We start from the raw sequence: 21,517 nt of genomic DNA on the forward strand, positions 1-21,517 counted from the left end.
CCTGTCTTTTGTGGCTTTTGACAAGCTATAACTTCTCACTTAAAACATTGTTTTTGGTCATTCATATGTATTAAATCTTAATTCATCAACACAAGAAATTACAGTATTATACTGAACAGTCATAATTGTACTAATTTCAAAACATAGTATTTCACTAGATGTGCTCGAAACATCAACTCATCAAATTACAATATTATAGTGTACAGTCATCATTGTCCTAATTTCAAAATATACTATTTCACTAGATGTGCCCGAAGCTCCTGCTCCACCCGAGGTAATAAGCATTCGCCATGAATCTGCCATTCTGACCTGGACTGATCCTAAGGATACTGGAGGCTCCCCAATTACAGGTAATTATCCAAACATTTTGCTTATTTTGTTTTTGTTTAAACGTTTCTGATATTACAGTGGAGTTTAGCAAAAGGGTAGACAATAATGGTTGTTGGCTCTCTGCAGGTTACCATGTTGAATACAAAGAAAGAAATAGTTTGATGTGGAAAAGAGCCACCAAGACACCGCTGAGGATAAAGGAGTGCAGAGTGACTCAGCTGATTGAAGGCTTGGAGTATGAGTTTAGAGTGATGGCCATGAACGCAGCTGGTTTAGGAAAGCCAAGCAAGACCACTGAGCCATTCATTGCCCTGGATCCAATAGGTAAGTTCCACATCTTCTTTCTTTTAAAGCATTTTAGTCAACATCTTTCCTTGTGAAATAGTTAATTACTTGTTTTTTTTGTTATAGATCCTCCTGGTAAACCTGATGTGATAAATGTCACAAGGACCACTGTGACACTTATGTGGACTGCACCCAAGTATGACGGTGGACACAAACTGACTGGTTACATCGTTGAGAAACTGGAACAGCCAGGGAAGACCTGGATGAAAGCCAACCATGTGAACATTCAAGGCTGTGCATTCACAGTAACAGACCTACAGGAGGGCAGCACATTTGAATTCAGAATCAGAGCAAAGAATGCAGCTGGTGCTGTTAGTGTTCCATCTGAGCAAACCGATTCCCTTGTGTGCAAAGATGAGTATGGTAAGTGGTGCTGTGACTTTAATATAAAGTGTGTTGATGCAAGAAATACGACATCCAGAGTTTGACAGTAATTTCTCCTCCTATTTTTAAACAGAGCCACCAACCATCACTCTCAGCCCAGAGATGAAGGAGTGTGTCTCTGTCAGAGCTGGAGAGACTATTGTCATCTCTGCATCCAGCATCCTTGGAAAACCTCCACCTACAGCCGTGTGGTCAAAGGCAGGAAGAGAATTCAAGAACTCTGACGTCTGCAAGATTACTAGCACTCCAACATCTTCAACATTGGCCATTAAATATGCCAGCAGGAAGAACACTGGAGAGTATACCATCACAGCCAGCAATCCATTTGGTATAAAAGAGGAACATATTAAAGTGAAGGTTCTTGATATCCCTGGACCTCCAGGCCCCATTACAGCCAGCAGTGTGTCAGCTGCGAAGTGTACATTGACATGGTTACCACCAGAAGAGGATGGCGGCTGTGTTATCAAGTGTTACACATTGGAGAAAAGAGAAACAAGCCGTCTTCTTTGGACGAAACTTGCTGAAGGCATTATGGATTGCCGATACGTTTCAAGCAAGTTAATAAAAGGCAATGAGTACATCTTCCGTGTCTCTGCTGTGAATCAGTATGGCACTGGCGATGGAACTCAATCTGGTCCAGTGAAGATGGTTGACAGTTTCGGTAAGTTCAAAGATGCTGAACATACTGATGATGGTAATGTTTTAATTACTCTAGTAAAACATTGTATTACTCTTACAAAAAACATGCAACTCCATTACTATACAATAATAAAGTACAATGTATCAACATGTTAATGCAATGTTACATAGACTAATTATGGTTACAACTCATGTTTAGAACAACTTGGATAACAATTATATATTTATTTCAATAAACTTCAATAAACTCAATAAATGTAATGTGATTCTGTTTCCCCAGGCCCACCAGGACCTCCATCAACACCAGAGATTGACTATGTAAGCAGGAACTCTGTCACCATTTCATGGAAGAGACCAGCTGTGGATGGTGGAAGTGATATTAGAGGCTACAGTGTAGAAAGAAAGGAGAGAAAAGGTTTGAGATGGGTGAGAGCTGCGAAGAAGACCGTCTCTGACCTCCGTTACAAAGTACAAAGCCTGTTAGAGGGTGTTGAGTATGAGTTCAGGGTAACAGCAGAGAACAAAGCTGGCTTTGGGGAGCCCAGTGAGCCGTCTCAACATGTGATGACCAAGGATATTGCATGTAAGCAAACATCTTTATAGAATTTAAATTTAACAGTACCAGGGAATTACACTTTTATTAATTATAATTTTTCTTTTTTAGATCCACCAGGACCTCCTTCCAACCCAAGAATTTCTGATACTACTAAAACAACAGCCACCTTCAATTGGGGTAGACCTCACTACGATGGAGGACTGGATGTTACTGGCTACATTGTTGAGCACAAGAAGGAAGGACATGACGATTGGGAGACAGACACAACAGGGACTTTGAGAATTACAGAATTTGTTGTGTCCAATCTGCGGTCTGGTAGTAAATACCATTTCAGAGTCAGAGCAGTGAATACGGAGGGGGTTGGAGAACCAGCAGAGGTTGAAGAAGTTGTTGAACTTGTGGATCGAGAGGAAATTCCAGACTTTGAGCTTGAAGCTGAACTGAGAAAAACTCTTGTTGTCAGGGTTCGTGCATCTATACGCATCTTTGTGGCACTTAAAGGACGTCCGACTCCTGAAGTAACCTGGATGAAGGACGGCATACCTCTTAAAGGTCGTGCACACATTGATACTACAGAGTCATACACCCTTGTGGTTGTTCCTGATTGCACAAGATATGATGCCGGAAAATACATGTTGACATTAGAGAACGTTGCTGGTAAGAAAACCGGATTTGTTAATGTCAGAGTACTGGATACACCAGGCCCACCTGTAAACCTGAAACCAAGAGAAATTACCAAAAACAGCATAACCCTTCAATGGGAAATCCCTATTATTGATGGTGGATCAAAGATCAGTAATTACATCATTGAGAAGAGGGAGGCCACACAGAAGGCTTACACAACAATTACTACAACCTGGCAGAAATGTTCATTTAAGATTTCAGACCTGGTGGAAGGCTCTGAATATTACTTCAGAGTTTCTGCGGAAAATAATCTTGGTGTTGGTGAGCCAGCAGAAACACCTGACACAATCAGAGCATCCCAAGCACCCACTGCCCCTGAAAACCTCTATGTCACAGATGTAAGCAGGGACTCTGCAAGTCTTGCATGGACAAAGCCATTGCATGATGGTGGCAGCATGATAACTGGATATGTTATTGAAGCACAAAAGAAGGACACAGATCAATGGACCCATGTGACAACAATAAAGGCTCTTGACTACACAGTCACAGATCTAACTGAAAATATGGAGTATATATTCCGCATCATGGCTGTGAATAGTTCAGGTAGAAGTGATCCACGTGAAAGTAGACCTGCTGTAGTCAAAGAACAAACCACAGCACCCCAGTTTGATCTGCGTGGAGTCTACCAGAAGTTAGTTATCGCTAAAGCTGGTGATCATGTGAAAGTGGAAATTCCTGTGTTGGGTCGCCCTAGGCCTGCAGTTTCATGGAAGAAAGAAGATCAGGCACTTAAACAAACACAGAGAATAAATATTGAAACTACTCCAACCTCAACTATCCTCAACATCAATGAAATCAAAAGGACAGATGGTGGTCAATATTCAATGACAGGCATGAATATTCTTGGAAGCATGACGGAGACCATCACTGTTCAAGTCCATGATATTCCAGGGCCTCCTACAGGACCAATCAAGCTAGAGGAAGTTTCTTGTGACTACATTCTAATGTCATGGGAGGGTCCTGAAAATGATGGAGGTGTACCAATCAACAACTACATTGTTGAAATGCGAGAGACCACAGGCACTTCATGGGTTGAATTGGCAGCAACTGTTATCAGAACAACATTCAAAGCTGCTCGTCTCACAACAGGGGTTCAGTATCAGTTCCGTGTTAAAGCCCAAAACAGGTATGGTATTGGTCCCTCAATAATATCTGAACCAGTGGTGGCTGCTTATCCATTTAATGAGCCAGGGCAACCAGGTACTCCTCAAATCACTGCTTTCACCAAGGATGCAATGACACTTAGCTGGAATGAGCCAGCTTCCGATGGTGGAAGTCCAATTTTGGGATATCACATTGAGAGGAAAGAGAAGAACAGTATCCTGTGGCAGAAGATCAGCAAAGCACTTGTAGTTGGAAACATTTTCAAATCAACTGGCTTGGTGGATGGAATCGCATATGAATACCGTGTTATTGCTGAAAACATGGCTGGCTTGAGCAAAGCAAGTAAGTCATCAGAGACAACATTTGCTCTGGATCCAGTAGACCCACCTGGTAAACCAGTGGCATTGAATGTAACAAGGCATGAAGTGACTCTTCAGTGGACAAAGCCTGAAGGTGATGGGGGATTTTCAATAACTGGATACACAGTAGAAAGGAGAGAGATACCAAATGGACGCTGGCTCAAGGCCAATTTCAGCAACATCCTAGAAAAAACATTTACAGTTAGTGGTCTCACAGAGGATGCAGAGTATGAATTCCGTGTTTTTGCCAGAAATTCAGCTGGTGCTCTTAGTAACCCATCTGAAACATCAGAAGCTATCACCTGCAGAGATGATATTGAAGAGCCAAAGATTGAGGTTGATTCTATCTTCAATAATGTTGTTCTTGTGAAGGCAGGAGATGTCTTCAGACTTGATGCCAGTGTTGTAGGTAGACCAATACCATCACTTGTATGGACCAAAGATGGTAAGGAACTTGAAGATACTGCCAAGTTAGAAATTAAAATGTCAGACTTTGCTACAACCTTAATCAACAAAGACTCTCTAAGAAGATGTGGTGGTGCTTTCACTTTAACCGCCAGCAATCCTGGTGGATTTGCCAAGCATGTGTTCAACGTGAAGGTTCTTGACAGACCTGGACCTCCAGATGGACCTCTTGCTGTTACAGATGTCACTGCTGAGAAATGCATCCTGTCATGGCTGCCTCCATCACATGATGGCGGTTCAAAGATTTTGCATTACATTATTGAGAAACGTGAAACAAGTAGACTGGCATGGACAAATGTAGCATTAGACTTGCAAGTTAATAGGTTTAAGGTCACCAAACTGCTGAAGGGTAATGAATATATCTTCAGAGTTATGGCCGTCAATAAATACGGCATTGGAGAGCCCATTGAGTCTGAGTCAATGATTTCGGCCAATCCATATGTGCCAGCTGATGCTCCACAAACTCCTGAGGTGACAACCATCACCAGCACAACCATGGTTGTCTGCTGGGGACATCCTGAGAACAATGGTGGTAGCAGTATCTTCAATTATGTAATTGAAAGAAGAGACAAAACTGGTTTACGCTGGGTGAAATGCAACAAAAGGACAGTAAATGACCTGAGGTACAAAGTGGCTGGTCTCACTCCAGGGCATGAATATGAATTCAGAATTGTTCCCGAAAATTCTGCAGGTCTGGGTACACCAAGTGCTTCAAGTCCATTTTACAAGGCTGTGGACACGATATTCCAACCTGGACCCCCAGGAAATCCAAGAATCTTAGACACAACTAAGTCATCCATCACACTTGCATGGAACAAACCTGTTTATGATGGTGGTTCTGACATCACTGGATATATTGTGGAGACCTGCCTCCCTGAGGAAGATGAATGGACAATTGTTACTCCTAAGAAGGCATTGACTGCTACATCATTTACAATCACAAACCTGAAAGAAAATCAAGATTACAAAATTAACATTTCAGCAATTAACTGTGAAGGGGTTGGAGAGGCAGCAACCGTGCCTGGATCTCCAAAGGCAGAGGATAGGCTTCTTTCTCCTGAGATTGACCTTGGTGCAGAGCTCCGCAAAGTTGTCTGCATTAGGGCTTGCAGCACATTGAGACTATTTGTGCCAATTAAAGGAAGACCAGCTCCTGAAGTGAAGTGGTCCAGAGAAAATGGAGAGCCTCTAGAAAGAGCAACAATTGACACCACAACATCATTTACCTCTGTTCTTGTTGAAAATGTTGACAGATTTGACAGCGGAAAGTATATGTTGACAGTAGAAAACAGCACAGGAAGCAAAACAGCATATGTGAATGTCAGAGTGCTTGATACACCTGGAGCACCACAGAATCTCATCATCAAGGAGATAACCACAGATTCAGTGTCACTCATGTGGGACGCACCCCTTATCGATGGTGGCTCTAGAATTCGCAATTACATTGTGGAAAAACGTGAGTCAACTAGGAAAGCCTACTCAACAGTTAGTGCTAGCTGCCATAAAAACAGCTGGAAAATTGGTGGCCTGCAAGAGGGAATGAACTATTTCTTCAGAATTTTGGCTGAGAATGAATATGGCGTTGGCCTTCCAATAGAGACTACAGAGTTTGTAAAAGTTTCTGAGAAGCCACTGCCACCAGGCAAAGTCACTCTCGGTGATGTCACAAGCAGCAGTGTTGCTTTATCTTGGGAGAAGCCAGACCATGACGGAGGAAGCAGAATCTCAGGATATATAGTTGAGATGCAGGGAAAAGGAAGTGAGAAATGGACCCAGGTTATGACTGTAAAAGTTACACATGCTGTTGTTGCTGGACTGACTCAGGGTGAAGAATACATGTTCCGTGTATCCGCAACCAATGAAAAAGGAACCAGCGATCCTCGTTCGCTTAGCGTACCAGTAGTAGCCAAAGACCTTATCATTTCCCCAGTATTCAAGCTACTGTTCTCCACATTCAGTGTCTTGGCTGGAGACGATCTCAAGATAGATGTGCCGTATGCTGCGCGTCCCCAAGCAGCTGTGACTTGGCTCAAAGATGGTGTCGCACTCAAAGAAACCACAAGAGTCAATGCTGAATCCACTGATAGACATTTATATCTGGTTATTAAGGAAGCCAGCAGAGAGGATGTGGGTCAGTACACCATCAAACTTTCAAACTCAGCTGGTGAAGCAGCAACAGACATTGGCGTTGTTGTTCTTGATAAGCCAGGTCCTCCAACAGGCCCAATCAAAATTGATGAAGTCACTTCTGACAGTGCTGTTCTAGCCTGGCAACCACCAGAGTATGATGGTGGCTGTGCTATCAATAATTACATAGTAGAAAAGAGGGATACTTCCACCACAAACTGGCAGATTGTGTCTGCAACTGTCGCAAGAACCACTGTCAAAGCAGTACGGTTAAAGACTGGCTCTGAATATCAATTCAGGATTGCTGCTGAGAACAGATACGGAAAGAGCTCACTGCTTCTTTCAGAATCTGTTCTTGCACAATATCCATTTGAATTACCGAGTGCTCCAGGCACACCAACTGTACAGGCATCTACTAAAGAAAGCATGGTTATCGTATGGAAAAAGCCCAGTAGTGATGGTGGGAGCAAAATCCTGGGATATCATGTTGAAAGTAAGGAGAGAAACAGCATCCTTTGGGTGAAACAAAACAAACAATTAATTCCAGAGACAAGGTTCAAGATCAGTGCGCTTGAAGAAGGTATTGAATATGAGTTCAGAGTTTATGCTGAAAATATTGTTGGTATTGGTAAAGCAAGCAAATTATCAGAAATTCGTGTGGCAAGAGACCCATGTGACAGTCCAGGCAAGCCTGAAGCTGTGATTGTCACTAGAAATGCTGTCACTCTCCGGTGGACAAAACCAGAGTCTGATGGAGGCAGTAAAATCACTGGCTATGTTGTTGAGAAGAAGGAAGGACCTGAAGGGCGTTGGATGAAGGCCAGTTTTGCCAATGTCATTGAGACTGAATTTATTGTGACTGGATTAGTTGAGGAGGAAATATATGAGTTCCGTGTCATTGCAAGAAATGCAGCTGGTGTTTCCAGTAATCCATCTGAGAGTACTGGGGCTATCACAGCTAAGGATGAAGTGGATCCTCCTAAAATAGACATAGACTCAAAGTACGCTCAAACTGTTGTTGTGAATGCAGGGGAATCATTTACGCTTACAGCAGGTGTTTACGGCAAACCAGTACCTACAGCGTATTGGATGAAGGGAGACCAAGAAATAACAAATGCAGCTCGTCTTGAAATAAAGAACACTGATTTCACAGCAACATTGAGTGTTAAAGAGGCAATCCGTGTTGATGGAGGCCAGTATACACTACTACTTAAAAATGTAGGTGGAGAGAAGTCTGTACACATCAATGTCAAAGTCTTAGACAGACCTGGACCGCCTGAGGGCCCTATTTCTACCTATGGAGTCACAAGTGAAAAATGCTGTATTGCCTGGAAACCACCACAACAAGATGGAGGAAGTGATGTTTCGCATTATATTGTTGAGAGGAGAGAGACAAGCAGATTGGTTTGGACCGTTGTTGAACTTAAAGTGCAGACCCTCAGTCTTAAGATCACAAAGCTTCTCCCTGGCAATGAGTATATCTTCAGAGTGATTCCTGTGAACAAATATGGAATTGGTGAGCCCCTTGAATCTGAGCCAGTAATTTCAAGAAATCCATTTGTGACACCTGATCCACCAACAGAGGTTGAAGTCTCTACAATCACAAAAGATTCAATGGTGGTAACCTGGGAGAGACCTATAAATGATGGTGGCAATCCCATCTCTGGATTTGTTATTGAAAAACGTGACAAAGAAGGTGTGCGATGGACACGGTGTAATAAGCGCACAGTGAGTGAAGTTCGCTTTAGAGTTACAGGTCTTCTTGAGAACCGCAGTTATGAATTCAGAGTTTTAGCAGAGAATGCTGCTGGAGTTGGGACCCCAAGTGAACCAACTGTGTACTATAAGGCATTGGATCCTATTTTCAAACCAGGCCCACCAAATAATCCTAAAGTGATTGACTCATCAAGATCATCTGTTACTATGTCATGGGGCAAACCCATCTATGATGGTGGTTGTGAGATTGCAGGATATATTGTTGAGACCTGTGAAGTGACTTCTGATGAATGGACAATGTGCACACCACCCACTGGAATCGCAGAGACACGATTTGAAGTAAAAAAACTGCTGGAGAAGCATGAATACAAATTCAGAGTTTGTGCCATAAACAAGGTTGGTGTTGGGGAGCATGCAGATGTCCCTGGATCAGTTCTCCTTGAGGAGAAAATGGAAGCACCAGATCTTGATCTTGACTCTGATCTCAGGAAGATGATCAATGTCAGAGCTGGAAACACTTTGAGAATATTTGTTCCTGTCAGGGGACGGCCAGCTCCTGAAGTCAAATGGGGAAAAATTGATGGGGAAATCAGGGAAACAGCAGAGATTGATATTACAAGTAGTTATGCCTCACTTGTGATCGAAAATGTTAACCGATTTGATAGCGGCAAGTACACTCTTACTGCAGAGAATGCCAGTGGAGTGAAATCTGTCTTCATAAGTGCCAGAGTACTTGACTCACCTAGTCCACCTGTGAATTTCACTGTGAAGGAGATAACAAAGAATTCAATCACTCTAACCTGGGAGCCACCTGCTTTGGATGGTGGGTCTAAAATTAAGAATTATATTGTTGAGAAACGAGAAAGCACTAGAAAAGTGTATTCCCCTGTCACAACCTGTAACAGGATGTCATGGAGGATTGAACCACTTCAAGAGGGCAGTATCTATTTCTTCAGAGTTCTTGCTGAGAATGAATACGGCATTGGATTACCTGCAGAGACTCCTGAACCCCTGAAAATTTCAGAGGTACCTCAACCTCCTGGTAAAGTGACAGTCGTTGATGTCACACGCAACAGTGTCTCTCTTGCCTGGGAGAAACCAGATCACGATGGAGGCAGTAAAATAAGCTGTTATGAGGTTGAAATGCAAGCAAAGGATACAGAGAAATGGTCACTATGCGCTCAAGTTAAAGCAATTCAAACTACTGTCACAAACTTGGCCACAGGAGAGGAATACACGTTTAGAGTCATTGCTGTTAATAGTAAAGGCAAGAGTGACCCTAGACTTCTTGCCAATCCAGTACAAGTGAAGGACCTTGTCATTGATCCTGCTGTTAGACCTAAATGCAGCAACTACAGTGTACAGGTTGGTTATGACCTGAAAGTAGAAGTTCCCATTGCTGGTCATCCCAAACCAGTCATTGCATGGACAAAAGATGGTTCGGCCCTGAAACAGACTACAAGAGTTAATGTTGCTGACAGTGCACGCCATACAACTCTCACCATTAAAGAAGCGACAAGAGAAGATGGTGGAATATATGGCATTTCTGTGTCTAATAAACTTGGACAAAAAGATGCAACCATTGAAATTATCACTCTTGATAAACCAGGCCCACCAACAGGCCCAATCAAGCTTGATGAAATCAGTGCGGAGAGCATCACAGTGTCCTGGGAACCACCAGCATACACTGGTGGTTGCCAGATTTCAAATTACATTGTCCAGAAGAGAGATACAACAACAACAAACTGGGTTGTAGTTTCTGCCACTGTTGCGAGAACGACCCTGAAAGTGGCAAACTTGAAAACTGGTGCAGAGTACCAATTCAGGATCTTTGCTGAAAACAGATATGGTAAAAGTTATGCAATCGATTCTGAGCCTGTCCTTGCCCAGTATCCCTTCAAAGAACCAGGGCCACCAGGCACGCCCTACGTCTCTTCATACACTAAGGATTATATGGTTGTTGAATGGCACAAACCCATCTCAGATGGAGGAAGTGTGATTCAAGGCTATCACATTGAGAGAAAAGAGAAGAACAGCATCCTCTGGACAAAGATTAATAAAATGCTCATTCAAGACACAAGATTTAAATCTGCTCCTTTAGAGGAGGGAATTGAATATGAGTTCAGAGTTTCTGCTGAGAATATTGTTGGCATCGGCAAATGCAGCAAACTCTCTGAAGGATGTGTGGCACGTGACCCATGTGATCCTCCTGGCACCCCAGAGGCTATCATTGTAACCAGGCACTCTGTGAAAGTGAAATGGACAAAGCCACAATATGACGGTGGCAGTCTGGTCACTGGTTATGTTGTGGAGAAACGAGATCTACCAGAGGGACGCTGGATGAAGGCCAGTTTCGCTAATGTCATTGAAACTGTATTCACAGTTCTTGGTTTAACTGAGGACTGTAAATATGACTTCAGAGTTATCGCTAAGAATGCAGCTGGGTCTATCAGCAAGCCTTCTGAGAGCACTGGCTCCATCACAGCAAAGGATGAAGTTGATCCACCAAAATATGAAACTGATCCAATGTACAACCAGGTTATTGTGGTCAATGCAGGAGAAACATTTACACTTGAGGCCAGTGTACAAGGAAAGCCAATCCCAACAGCTCAATGGTTTAAGAGTGATGCAGAAGTAGAAAATTCGGCAAGAAATGAAATACAAAACTCTGATTTCAAGGCCAAGCTTGTTGTTAAAGATGCTATCAGAGTTGATGGAGGGCAATACTATTTGGTTCTGACTAATGTTGCTGGAACAAAATCTGTACCGTTCAATGTGAAAGTAATGGACAGACCAGGACCCTCTGAGGGACCCCTTACGGTCAGTGGTGTTACATGTGAGAAATGCTCACTGTCGTGGCTTCCACCCAGACACGATGGTGGCAGCAATATTTCCCATTACATCATTCAAAAGAGGGAAACTAGTCGTCTTGCATGGACTGTGGTTGCTAGTGATTGTGGAGCCACAATGTTCAAAGTCACCAAGCTTCTGAAAGGAAATGAATACATATTCCGTGTTCTGGCGGTCAACAAGTTTGGTGATGGTGAGCCTCTAGAGTCAGTGCCAGTTATAATGAGAAATCCATTTGTTCCTCCTGGAGCACCACAAGAACTAGAAATAACAAATATAGCAAGAGATTCAATGACTGTATGCTGGACTCGACCACAAGCTGATGGTGGAAGTGAGATTGCTGGTTACATTGTAGAGAAAAGAGACAGAGCTGGAGTCAGATGGACAAAATGCAACAAACGCAGAGTCACAGACCTCCGCTTCAGAGTGACAGGCCTGACAGAAGATCATGAATATGAATTCAGATTGTCTGCAGAAAATGCTGCAGGAGTTGGGCAACCAAGTCCACCAACTATTTACTACAAAGCCTGTGATCCAACATTTAAACCTGGCCCACCCACTAATGCCCACATGGTTGACACTACCAAGAACTCCATTTCATTAGCTTGGAGTAGACCCATCTATGATGGTGGCTGTAGCATTCAAGGATATGCTGTGGAGATCTGCAAAGCTGATGAGGAAGAATGGACCATCTGTACTCCACCAACTGGGTTGAATGCCACTTCATTTGAAATCACCAAACTTATTGAGCATCAAGAATATAAGGTGCAGGTGTGTGCCATCAATAAATTAGGTGTTGGTGAACCTGCAGTTATTCCAGGAACAGCAAAACCAGTAGATACAATGGATGCCCCAGAGATAGAGCTTACTTCAGAGCTAAGAAAGGGAATTGTTGTTCGTGCAGGAGGTTCCATGAGGATCAATATTCCATTCAGAGGACGTCCTACCCCAGAAATCAGTTGGTCCAAGGATGAGGGTGACTTGCCCGCTCGAGTTCAAATTGAGAAAGGCGCAGATTACACTCAACTGTCAGTAGACATCTGTGACAGAAATGATGCTGGAAAATACACTCTGAGCTTGGAAAATAGCAGTGGCACCAAATCTGCATTCGTTTCTGTAAGAGTGCTTGATACACCAGGAGCACCCTTAAACGTTACAGTGAAAGACATCAAGAAAAACGGCCTCACACTTGTCTGGGAGCCGCCTCTTATTGACGGAGGTGCTCGGATCACTAACTACTTGGTTGATAAGCGTGAATCCACTAGGAAAGGTTACTCCAATATCACAAATAAGTGTACAAAAACCAGTCTCAGAGTGGGAGATCTCACAGAAGGGGCTATCTATTACTTCAGAGTTATGGCTGAGAATGAATATGGAGTGGGTCTGCCAGCAGAAACACAAGACTCTGTGAAGACATCAGAGGTCCCTCTGTCTGTAGGAAAAGTCACGTTGACTGACGTAACTAAAACATCTGCTTCACTGTCATGGGAGAAACCGGACCACGATGGCGGAAGCAGAATCATGGGATACTACATAGAGATGCAGCCTCAAGGATCAGAAGAATGGGTGGTGGCCACAACCGCAAAGACATGTGAGGGAACTGTCACAGGCCTGAGCTCCGGTCAAGAATACCTCTTCAGAGTTTCAGCCTTCAATAGCAAAGGAAAGAGTGATCCAAGGCCATTAGCTGCCCCTGTTACAGCTAAAGATGTGACTATTGAACCCCATTTCAAGATGACATTCAACACATTCAGTGTCCAATGTGGCGAGGATCTGAAAGTAGAAATTCCAGTGATAGGTCGTCCAACACCAACGGTTGCATGGACTAAAGATGGGCATGCAATTAAAGAAACAACCAGACTGAATATCTCCAGTACACCATCATCAACACTCCTTCGCATCAAAGAGGCAAACAAAGAAGATTCTGGCAAGTACACGGTCACAGCTATTAACAGTGCAGGGACAGCCACAGAGGAAATTGGAATTGTCATCCTTGAAAAACCTGGTCCACCCACAGGACCTGTAAAGATTGAAGAAGTGAGTTCCAATTTTGTCACCATCTCATGGGAACCACCAGCGTACACAGGAGGTTGTCAAATAAACAATTACATTGTGGAAAAGCGTGACACAACATCCACAGCATGGCAGATTGTGTCTGCTACCATAGCAAGAACAACAATAAAAATTACCAAACTAAGAACCGGCACAGAATACCAGTTTAGAGTGTTTGCAGAGAATCGTTATGGAAAGAGTCCATCATTGGACTCATCTTCCGTGGTCGTGCAATATCCATTCAGTGAACCTGTGGCACCTGGTACTCCATTTGTGTCATCAGTGACAAAGGATCACATGGTTGTTGAATGGAAACGACCAACCACTGATGGAGGAAGTCCAATCCTTGGCTACCATCTTGAACGCAAAGAGAAAAATAGCATTCTCTGGACAAAGTTAAATAAGATGCTCATCCCTGACGCTAGATTCAAAACAAATGAGCTTGAAGAGGGCATTGAGTATGAATTTAGGGTCTATGCTGAGAACATTGCTGGCTTGAGTCCATCGAGCAAGATTTCTGAATGTTGCGTTGCCAGAGACCCATGTGATCCACCTGGTGCCCCAGAGGCTATAGTTATTACCAGGAACCACGTCACACTACAGTGGACAAGGCCCCAGTATGATGGTGGTAGCTCCATAACAGGCTATGTTGTGGAAAGGAAGAAACTGCCTGATGGCCGATGGATGAAGGCTAGCTTCGCAAATCTAATTGAAACTCAATTTACTATAACAGGTTTGACTGAAGAGCAATGCTATGAGTTCAGGGTCATTGCAAGGAATGCCTCTGGCATTCTCAGTGAACCCTCTCAAAGCACTGGAGCTATTACTGCCAAAGATGAAATTGAAGCACCAACAGTAGAAATGGATCCAAAGTTCAGGGATATTATTGTTGTCCATGCCGGTGAAACATTCACAATTGATGCTGATATCTTTGGAAAACCAGTCCCTGATATTATGTGGTTGAAAGACGGGAAAGAAATTGACAAAACTACCCCAAGAATGGAGGTCAAAACTACTATCCAACGCACAATTCTAACAGTTAAAGAATGTATCAGAGTAGATGGTGGACACTTTGTCCTGAGTCTTAGCAATGTTGGTGGAACAAAAACTGTACCAGTCAACGTGAAAGTTCTTGATAGGCCTGGTCCACCTGATGGTCCACTCAGGGTAACTGGTGTCACTGCAGAGAAAGCCTATCTTCACTGGAGCCACCCATCACATGATGGTGGTGCTAGTGTTTCTCATTACATTATTGAGAAGAGGGAGACTAGCAGACTGTCATGGACTGTAGTTGAACCTAATATCCAAGCTATCAGTTACAAAGTGACTAAACTCTTGCCTGGCAATGAGTACATATTTAGGATCACAGCAGTGAATAAGTATGGCATTGGCGAACCTCTAGAATCAGATCCTGTTATTGCACGCAATCCTTTCAAGACATCCAGTGCTCCTTCAACACCTGAAGCAAGTGCTATAACTAGGGAATCAATGGTCCTCACATGGGAGCGCCCAGAAGATAATGGTGGATCGGAGATTGATGGCTATGTCCTGGAGAAACGTGATAAAGAGGGCATTAGATGGACAAAATGTAACAGAAAAAGACTGAATGACTTACGGTTCAGAATCACTGGACTCACAGAGGGACACTCCTATGAGTTCAGAGTATCTGCTGAAAATGCCGCTGGTGTGGGAGTGCCGAGTGAACCTTCTGAATATTTCAAAGCTTGTGATGCCACATATCCACCCGGTCCTCCAAACAACCCCAAAGTGACAGACCACTCAAGCACAACTGTTTCTCTTGCATGGTCAAGACCCATCTATGATGGTGGCGCACCCATCAAGGGATACCTTGTGGAGATGAAAGAAGCAACAGAGGAAGAGTGGACAACCTGCACACCACCATCCGGTGTACAAGAATCACACTTCACTGCAAAAAAACTGAGGGAAAATGCTGAATATAATTTCCGCATCTGTGCAATTAACATTGAGGGAGTTGGAGAGCATGTTGACGTCGCAGGGTCTGTGATTGCAGCTGAAAAAATTGAGGCCCCTGAGATTGAATTGGATGCAGACCTGAGGAAGATTGTGTCTGTACGTGCCAGTGCAACTTTGCGTCTGTTTGTCACAATCAGAGGAAGGCCTGAACCTGAGGTCAAGTGGTCCAAGGCTGATGGCCCTCTCACTGAGCGTGCCCAGATTGAGGTCACCAGCTCCTACACAATGCTTGTCATTGACAATGTCAACAGATTTGACACTGGCAAGTATGTGTTGACTCTTGAGAACATCAGTGGTTCAAAGTCAGCATTTGTAAATGTCAGAGTGCTGGACTCACCAAGTGCTCCTACAAACTTTGCAGCCAAAGATGTGAAGAGAGATTCTGTAGCCCTATCCTGGGAACCTCCACTGATTGATGGTGGAGCTAAGATCACACATTACATTGTGGAGAAGAGGGAAACAAACAGAATGGCATTTACAAGTGTTTCAAATAATTGTGTACGAAACTCAATGAAGATTGATGAGCTTCAAGAAGGAGGCGTTTACTTTTTCCGCGTACTAGCTGTCAATGAGCTAGGTGTAGGTTTGCCAGCATTAACAACAGAACCAATTAAGGTATCTCAAGCACCTTTGCCTCCTGGGAAAATTACACTTGTTGATGTTACTCGTCACACTGTAAGCCTCTCATGGGAAAAACCTGACCATGATGGTGGAAGCAAAATCGCATGCTACATAGTAGAAATGCAAACCAAAGATGATGACAAATGGACTGTATGTACAGAGATCAAGGCATTGGAGGCAACTATTGATGGACTAACAACAGGCGACGAATATTCATTTAGGGTCACTGCTGTGAATGACAAAGGCAAGAGTGATCCTAAGCCCTTGGGAGTGCCTGTTGTAGCAAAGGACATTACAGTTGAACCTATTATTGATCTGATGTTCAACACTTACAGTGTCAAAGCAGGAGATGACCTGAAGATAGACGTTCCATTCAGAGGTAGACCCCACCCTGAGGTTTCTTGGAAAAAGGATGGCCATTCACTGAAGCAGACAACAAGGGTAAATGTTGTAACATCCAATACATCATCCAAAATTGTAATTAAAGATGCAACCAGGGAGGATGTTGGGAAGTATGTTATCACTTTGAGCAATGCTATTGGCACCAAGTCAGCTGAAATAGTGGTTGTAATCTTGGATAAACCTGGCCAACCAGGTGCAATCAAAGTCGATGAAGTGAGTGCTGACAACATCTCACTTTCATGGGATCCCCCAGCCTACGATGGAGGATGTCAAATTAACAACTATGTTGTGGAGAAGAGAGATACTACCACTACTACATGGCAGATTGTTTCAGCCACAGTTGCCAGAACATCAATTAAAGTTTGCCGCTTGACACAGGGTACTGAATATCAGTTCCGTATAGCTGCAGAAAATCGCTATGGCAAAAGCCATTCTGTGGACTCAGCTCCAATTGTTGCACAGTACCCCTTTGAGCCCCCTGGTCCTCCCACCAACCTCCATGTTGCCCATGCCACTAAGTCTGGTATGTTGGTTGAATGGAATAAACCAGCCAGTGATGGTGGAAGTGCAATCATTGGCTATCACCTGGAATGCAAAGATCATAGCAGTATTCTCTGGACCAAGATCAACAGAGGTCTCATTACTGAAACACAATTCAAATCGACAAACATTGAGGAAGGCTTGTCGTATGAATACCGTGTCTATGCTGAGAATATTGCAGGCATTGGACCTTGCACCAAAGCCTGTGAGGCTGTAGCTGCACGGGATCCATGTGATCCTCCTTGTCAGCTTACAGTCACTAACATTACAAGGACTTCAGTCTCCCTCTCTTGGGCAAAGCCAGAGTATGACGGTGGAGCCAAATTGACTGGGTATATTGTTGAACGCAAAGAACTTCCAGATGGTCGTTGGCTGAAGTGCAATTTTGCCAGCCTCCTTGAAACATCCTTTGATGTTACTGGCCTTACTGAGGACCTAGAATATGACTTCCATGTCATTGCAAAGAATGCAGCTGGATTACTCAGTGAGCCATCAGAAGGCACAGGTGCTGTCACCGTCAAAGATGATGTGGATCCACCTCTCATCGTATTGGAAGACCAGTTCAAACAGTTAGTAGTTGTCAAAGCTGGAGATATCCTGAGAATTGATGCAGACATTGCTGGGCGTCCACATCCAGTCGTGTCATGGTCTAAAGATGGTAAAGAGATCGAGGCCAAGGCAAGAGTAGAAATCACTTCAACAAACACCACCACTACATTGATAGTCAGAGACAGTATCAGAAGAGACTCTGGCCAGTACGTTTTGACACTACGGAATGTTGCTGGTACAAGGTCAATGGCTGTGAACTGTAAGGTCCTTGACCGCCCTGGACCATCGGCTGGACCACTGGAGGTAACTGGTCTCACCGCAGAGAAATGCACTCTGACCTGGGGACCACCTCAAGAAAACGGTGGTGCCGAAGTCTCTCACTACATTGTTGAGAAACGTGAAACCAGCCGCCTTGCCTGGATTTTGGTATATGGAGACATGAAGGCTACAACTTGCAAAGTCACCAAACTGCTTAGAGGAAACGAGTACATCTTTAGAGTCAGAGGAGTGAATAAGTATGGAGATGGAGAAGCCTTGGAGAGTGATCCTGCCAGTGCCAGGGATCCATTCACAGTCCCTGCTGCACCAACAGAACTTGAGATCACCAGCATAACAAGTGAGGCAATGACTATCTGCTGGGAGAGACCTGTTTCAGATGGAGGAAGCAGCATTTATGGCTACGTTATTGAGAAGCGAGAGAAATCAGGACTGCGTTGGGTGCGTGTGAACAAAAAGCCTGTTTATGACCTAAGGGTAAAGGCATCCAACCTCCGTGATGGATGTGAGTATGAGTACAGAGTTTATGCAGAGAACGCTGCAGGATTGAGTGCCCCAAGTATTCCTAGTCCTCTTACAAAGGCTGAGGATCCCCAGTTCCTGCCATCCCCGCCAGCCAAACCAAAGGTGATTGACTCAACTAAGTCCACTGTTTCTCTGTCATGGAATAAGCCATTGTTTGATGGTGGAGCTGCTGTGACTGGATACTGTGTTGAATACAAGAAAACCGAGGATGAGGACTGGACTGTCGGTGTTCAAAACACTAAGAACACTGAGTTCACAGTTGTAGGACTTTCACCTGGAGCAGAATATGTTTTTGTTATCAAATCAATCAACAAGATTGGTCTCAGTGAGCCAAGTCTTGCCACAGATCCTCAGGTGGCCAAGGAGAGAGAAGAGGAACCAGTATTCAATATCGGCAATGAGATGAGGAAGACACTCATTGTTAAGGATGGTAGTTCATTCACCTTGACAGTGCCATTCAAGGGCAAGCCTGTTCCTAATGTTATGTGGAACAAGGCAGATGTGGATCTGAGAGTGAGGGCAACTATTGATGTCACTGATACATTCACATCCATCACAGTGGAGCAAGCAACAAGAAATGACTCTGGAAAATACACAGTGACATTACAGAATATTGCCGGAACAGCTACACTGACATTAAATGTCAGGGTTTTGGACTCTCCTGGTCCTCCATCTCATGTTGTGATCAAGGATGTTACAAAGAGCTCTGCAACAGTCACATGGGATACCCCAGAGAATGAAGGTGGTGGTCCTGTCAAGAACTACCTTGTTGATCTTCGAGAGGGAAGCAAAAAAGGATGGACCAGAATCACAGATACATGCCATCGTCTGACTTACAAAATGACAGACCTACAAGAGGGAGAGGTGTACTACTTCAGAGTCACTGGTGAAAATGAATATGGAATTGGCGTCCCATCTGAGACCAAGGCTGGAACAAAGATTACAGGTACACTAGAACTGAATAACTACATGTTTTGCTGTTGTTCATGTGTATTAACATATTGTTGCAGTTATTAGAGTTGTCACGGTTTGGAATTTCTCCCCCCATTGGTCGTGTAAGTGGCTCAACACTGCGGCTTGTGGTGGAACCGCAATAAAAACATTTTAACAGATCTTTACGGATTTAACTAGAACAACATGTTTTCTGTCCATTTCAATTTGTTTTAAAAGTCTAAATCATAATGTAAATATACTTTTCATGCATTAAATGATCAGGCGGATAGAGCTTTCAGTTCGAGATGGCGTTGCTAGCTCCTTACAGTAACAACTAAACTCATTGGCTAGTTAACTGGCTGTCTTGCATTACTGTGAACACAGCCAACTAGCTATTTGAGCTGCGTGGAATGCGAAATTGTTTACCTAAAAAATAGAGTTCCCTCCTAAAGACCTCCTCACCCCCACTACCCCCCTGTACAAGTTTCTCTCCTGTTAATAATAAAAAATTGTCTATATGAATAAATTGTTGACATGTCACTGGAGTGGGCCTTTAATTGAAATGTAAGTAAAAATAGTTTGTATTATGATTGAAATGTTTCTTCTAATTTCAGAAAAACCAAGCCCACCACCCAAGCTGGGAGTCACTGATGTCACAAAAGACAGTGTTTCCCTTATATGGAGTAAGCCAGAACATGATGGTGGTAGCAGAATCACTAGTTATCAGGTCGATGCTCTGGAGAAGGGTCAGACCAAATGGGTTAAATGTGGTGTGACCAAGACTGTCCACTATGTTGTCTCTGGCCTGAGGGAAAGTGCTGAATACTTCTTCAGAGTTCGTGCTGAAAACCATGCTGGCTTTAGTGAACCTAAAGACATGGTTCTCCCTGTTCTTGTTAAAGATCAATTTGGTAAGTATTTATTTCAAGTCCTATATTTTGTAAAACATAGGACATTGTATATTTTAAGGAGGAAGTGTACTGCATGTGTCTGAAACTAGTCCTTACATTTTCATTCTAAACTCGAAACGATTTTGTTTTTACAGAATCCCCGGAGATAAACATGAAAAACATCCCTCACAACACTGTCTATGTCAGAGCGGGATCAAACCTTAAAGTTGAGATCCCAATGAGCGGCAAACCTTTGCCAAAGGTTTCTCTTTCAAAGGACAATGTTGCACTGAAGTCAACTATGAGATTCAACTCTGAAGTCACTCCCGATGGTATTATCATCACTCTTCGTGAGAGCATCGCTAATGACTCAGGGAGGTATGACATCATTGCCTCCAACTCCAGCGGAACCACAAAGTCCTTTGTTAACATTGTGGTCCTGGACAGACCAAGTTGCCCAGTTGGTCCAGTTGAAATTACTGATATGACAGAGGACACTGTGAGTCTCAAATGGCTCCCTCCTGCCTATGATGGTGGAAGCCCCATCACAAACTACATCATACTCAAACGAGAGACAACAACGGCCAACTGGACTGAGGTGTCCTCAGCCGTTGCAAGATGCACCATGAAGATTATGAAGCTTAAATCAGGAGTGGAGTATCAATTCAGAATTAGGGCTGAGAATCGCTTCGGCATCAGTGAGCACATTGACTCCTCGACTGTTCACGTCAAACTGCCTTACAGTACGTTTTATATTATTTCATGCACATTTCATATTTAAACTTTATGTCTAAAAAGTAGCAAGGTACAAGTACATACCCTAACTTTTCTTGCAATTAATTCCAGGCATCCCTGCGGCTCCATCGGCTCCATGGGTAACTACTGTGACCAGAGAGAGCATCACTGTCAACTGGAAGGAGCCTGCCTCTGACGGAGGAAGCCATGTGTTTGGATACCACCTTCAAATGAAAGACAGAAACAGCATTTTGTGGCAGAAGGTTAACAGGACTGTTATCCGTGCCAACCACTTCAAAGTGACAAACGGACAAATAAATGCTGGCCTTATCTATGAATTCAAGGTTGCAGCAGAAAACGCAGCTGGACTCAGTCCTGTCAGCCAGATATCTGATGCAGTACTTGCAATTGATGCTTGTGGTGAGTGAATGTCAACACAC

At 43.6% G+C, this 21,517-nt stretch overlaps 1 protein-coding gene across 1 annotated transcript in view; it reads left to right on the forward strand.

Moving 5' to 3' along the window:
• The window catches only part of ttn.2 (titin, tandem duplicate 2), a gene marked incomplete at its 5' end in the record, with an annotated part of 160,038 nt that overhangs the window by 113,545 nt on the left and 24,976 nt on the right, over nt 1-21,517 (forward strand). The window contains 9 exons of the mRNA XM_083682079.1: nt 246-350; nt 457-654; nt 742-1,038; nt 1,133-1,720; nt 1,979-2,281; nt 2,363-19,465; nt 20,067-20,363; nt 20,498-21,085; nt 21,189-21,497. Coding sequence (XP_083538205.1) covers nt 246-350; nt 457-654; nt 742-1,038; nt 1,133-1,720; nt 1,979-2,281; nt 2,363-19,465; nt 20,067-20,363; nt 20,498-21,085; nt 21,189-21,497 — 19,788 coding nt within the window. The remainder of the gene's footprint in view (nt 1-245; nt 351-456; nt 655-741; nt 1,039-1,132; nt 1,721-1,978; nt 2,282-2,362; nt 19,466-20,066; nt 20,364-20,497; nt 21,086-21,188; nt 21,498-21,517) is intronic.

This window comes from Argentina silus (genome assembly GCF_951799395.1).
Source record: "Argentina silus genome assembly, chromosome: 12".
Lineage (NCBI taxonomy): Eukaryota > Metazoa > Chordata > Actinopteri > Argentiniformes > Argentinidae > Argentina > Argentina silus.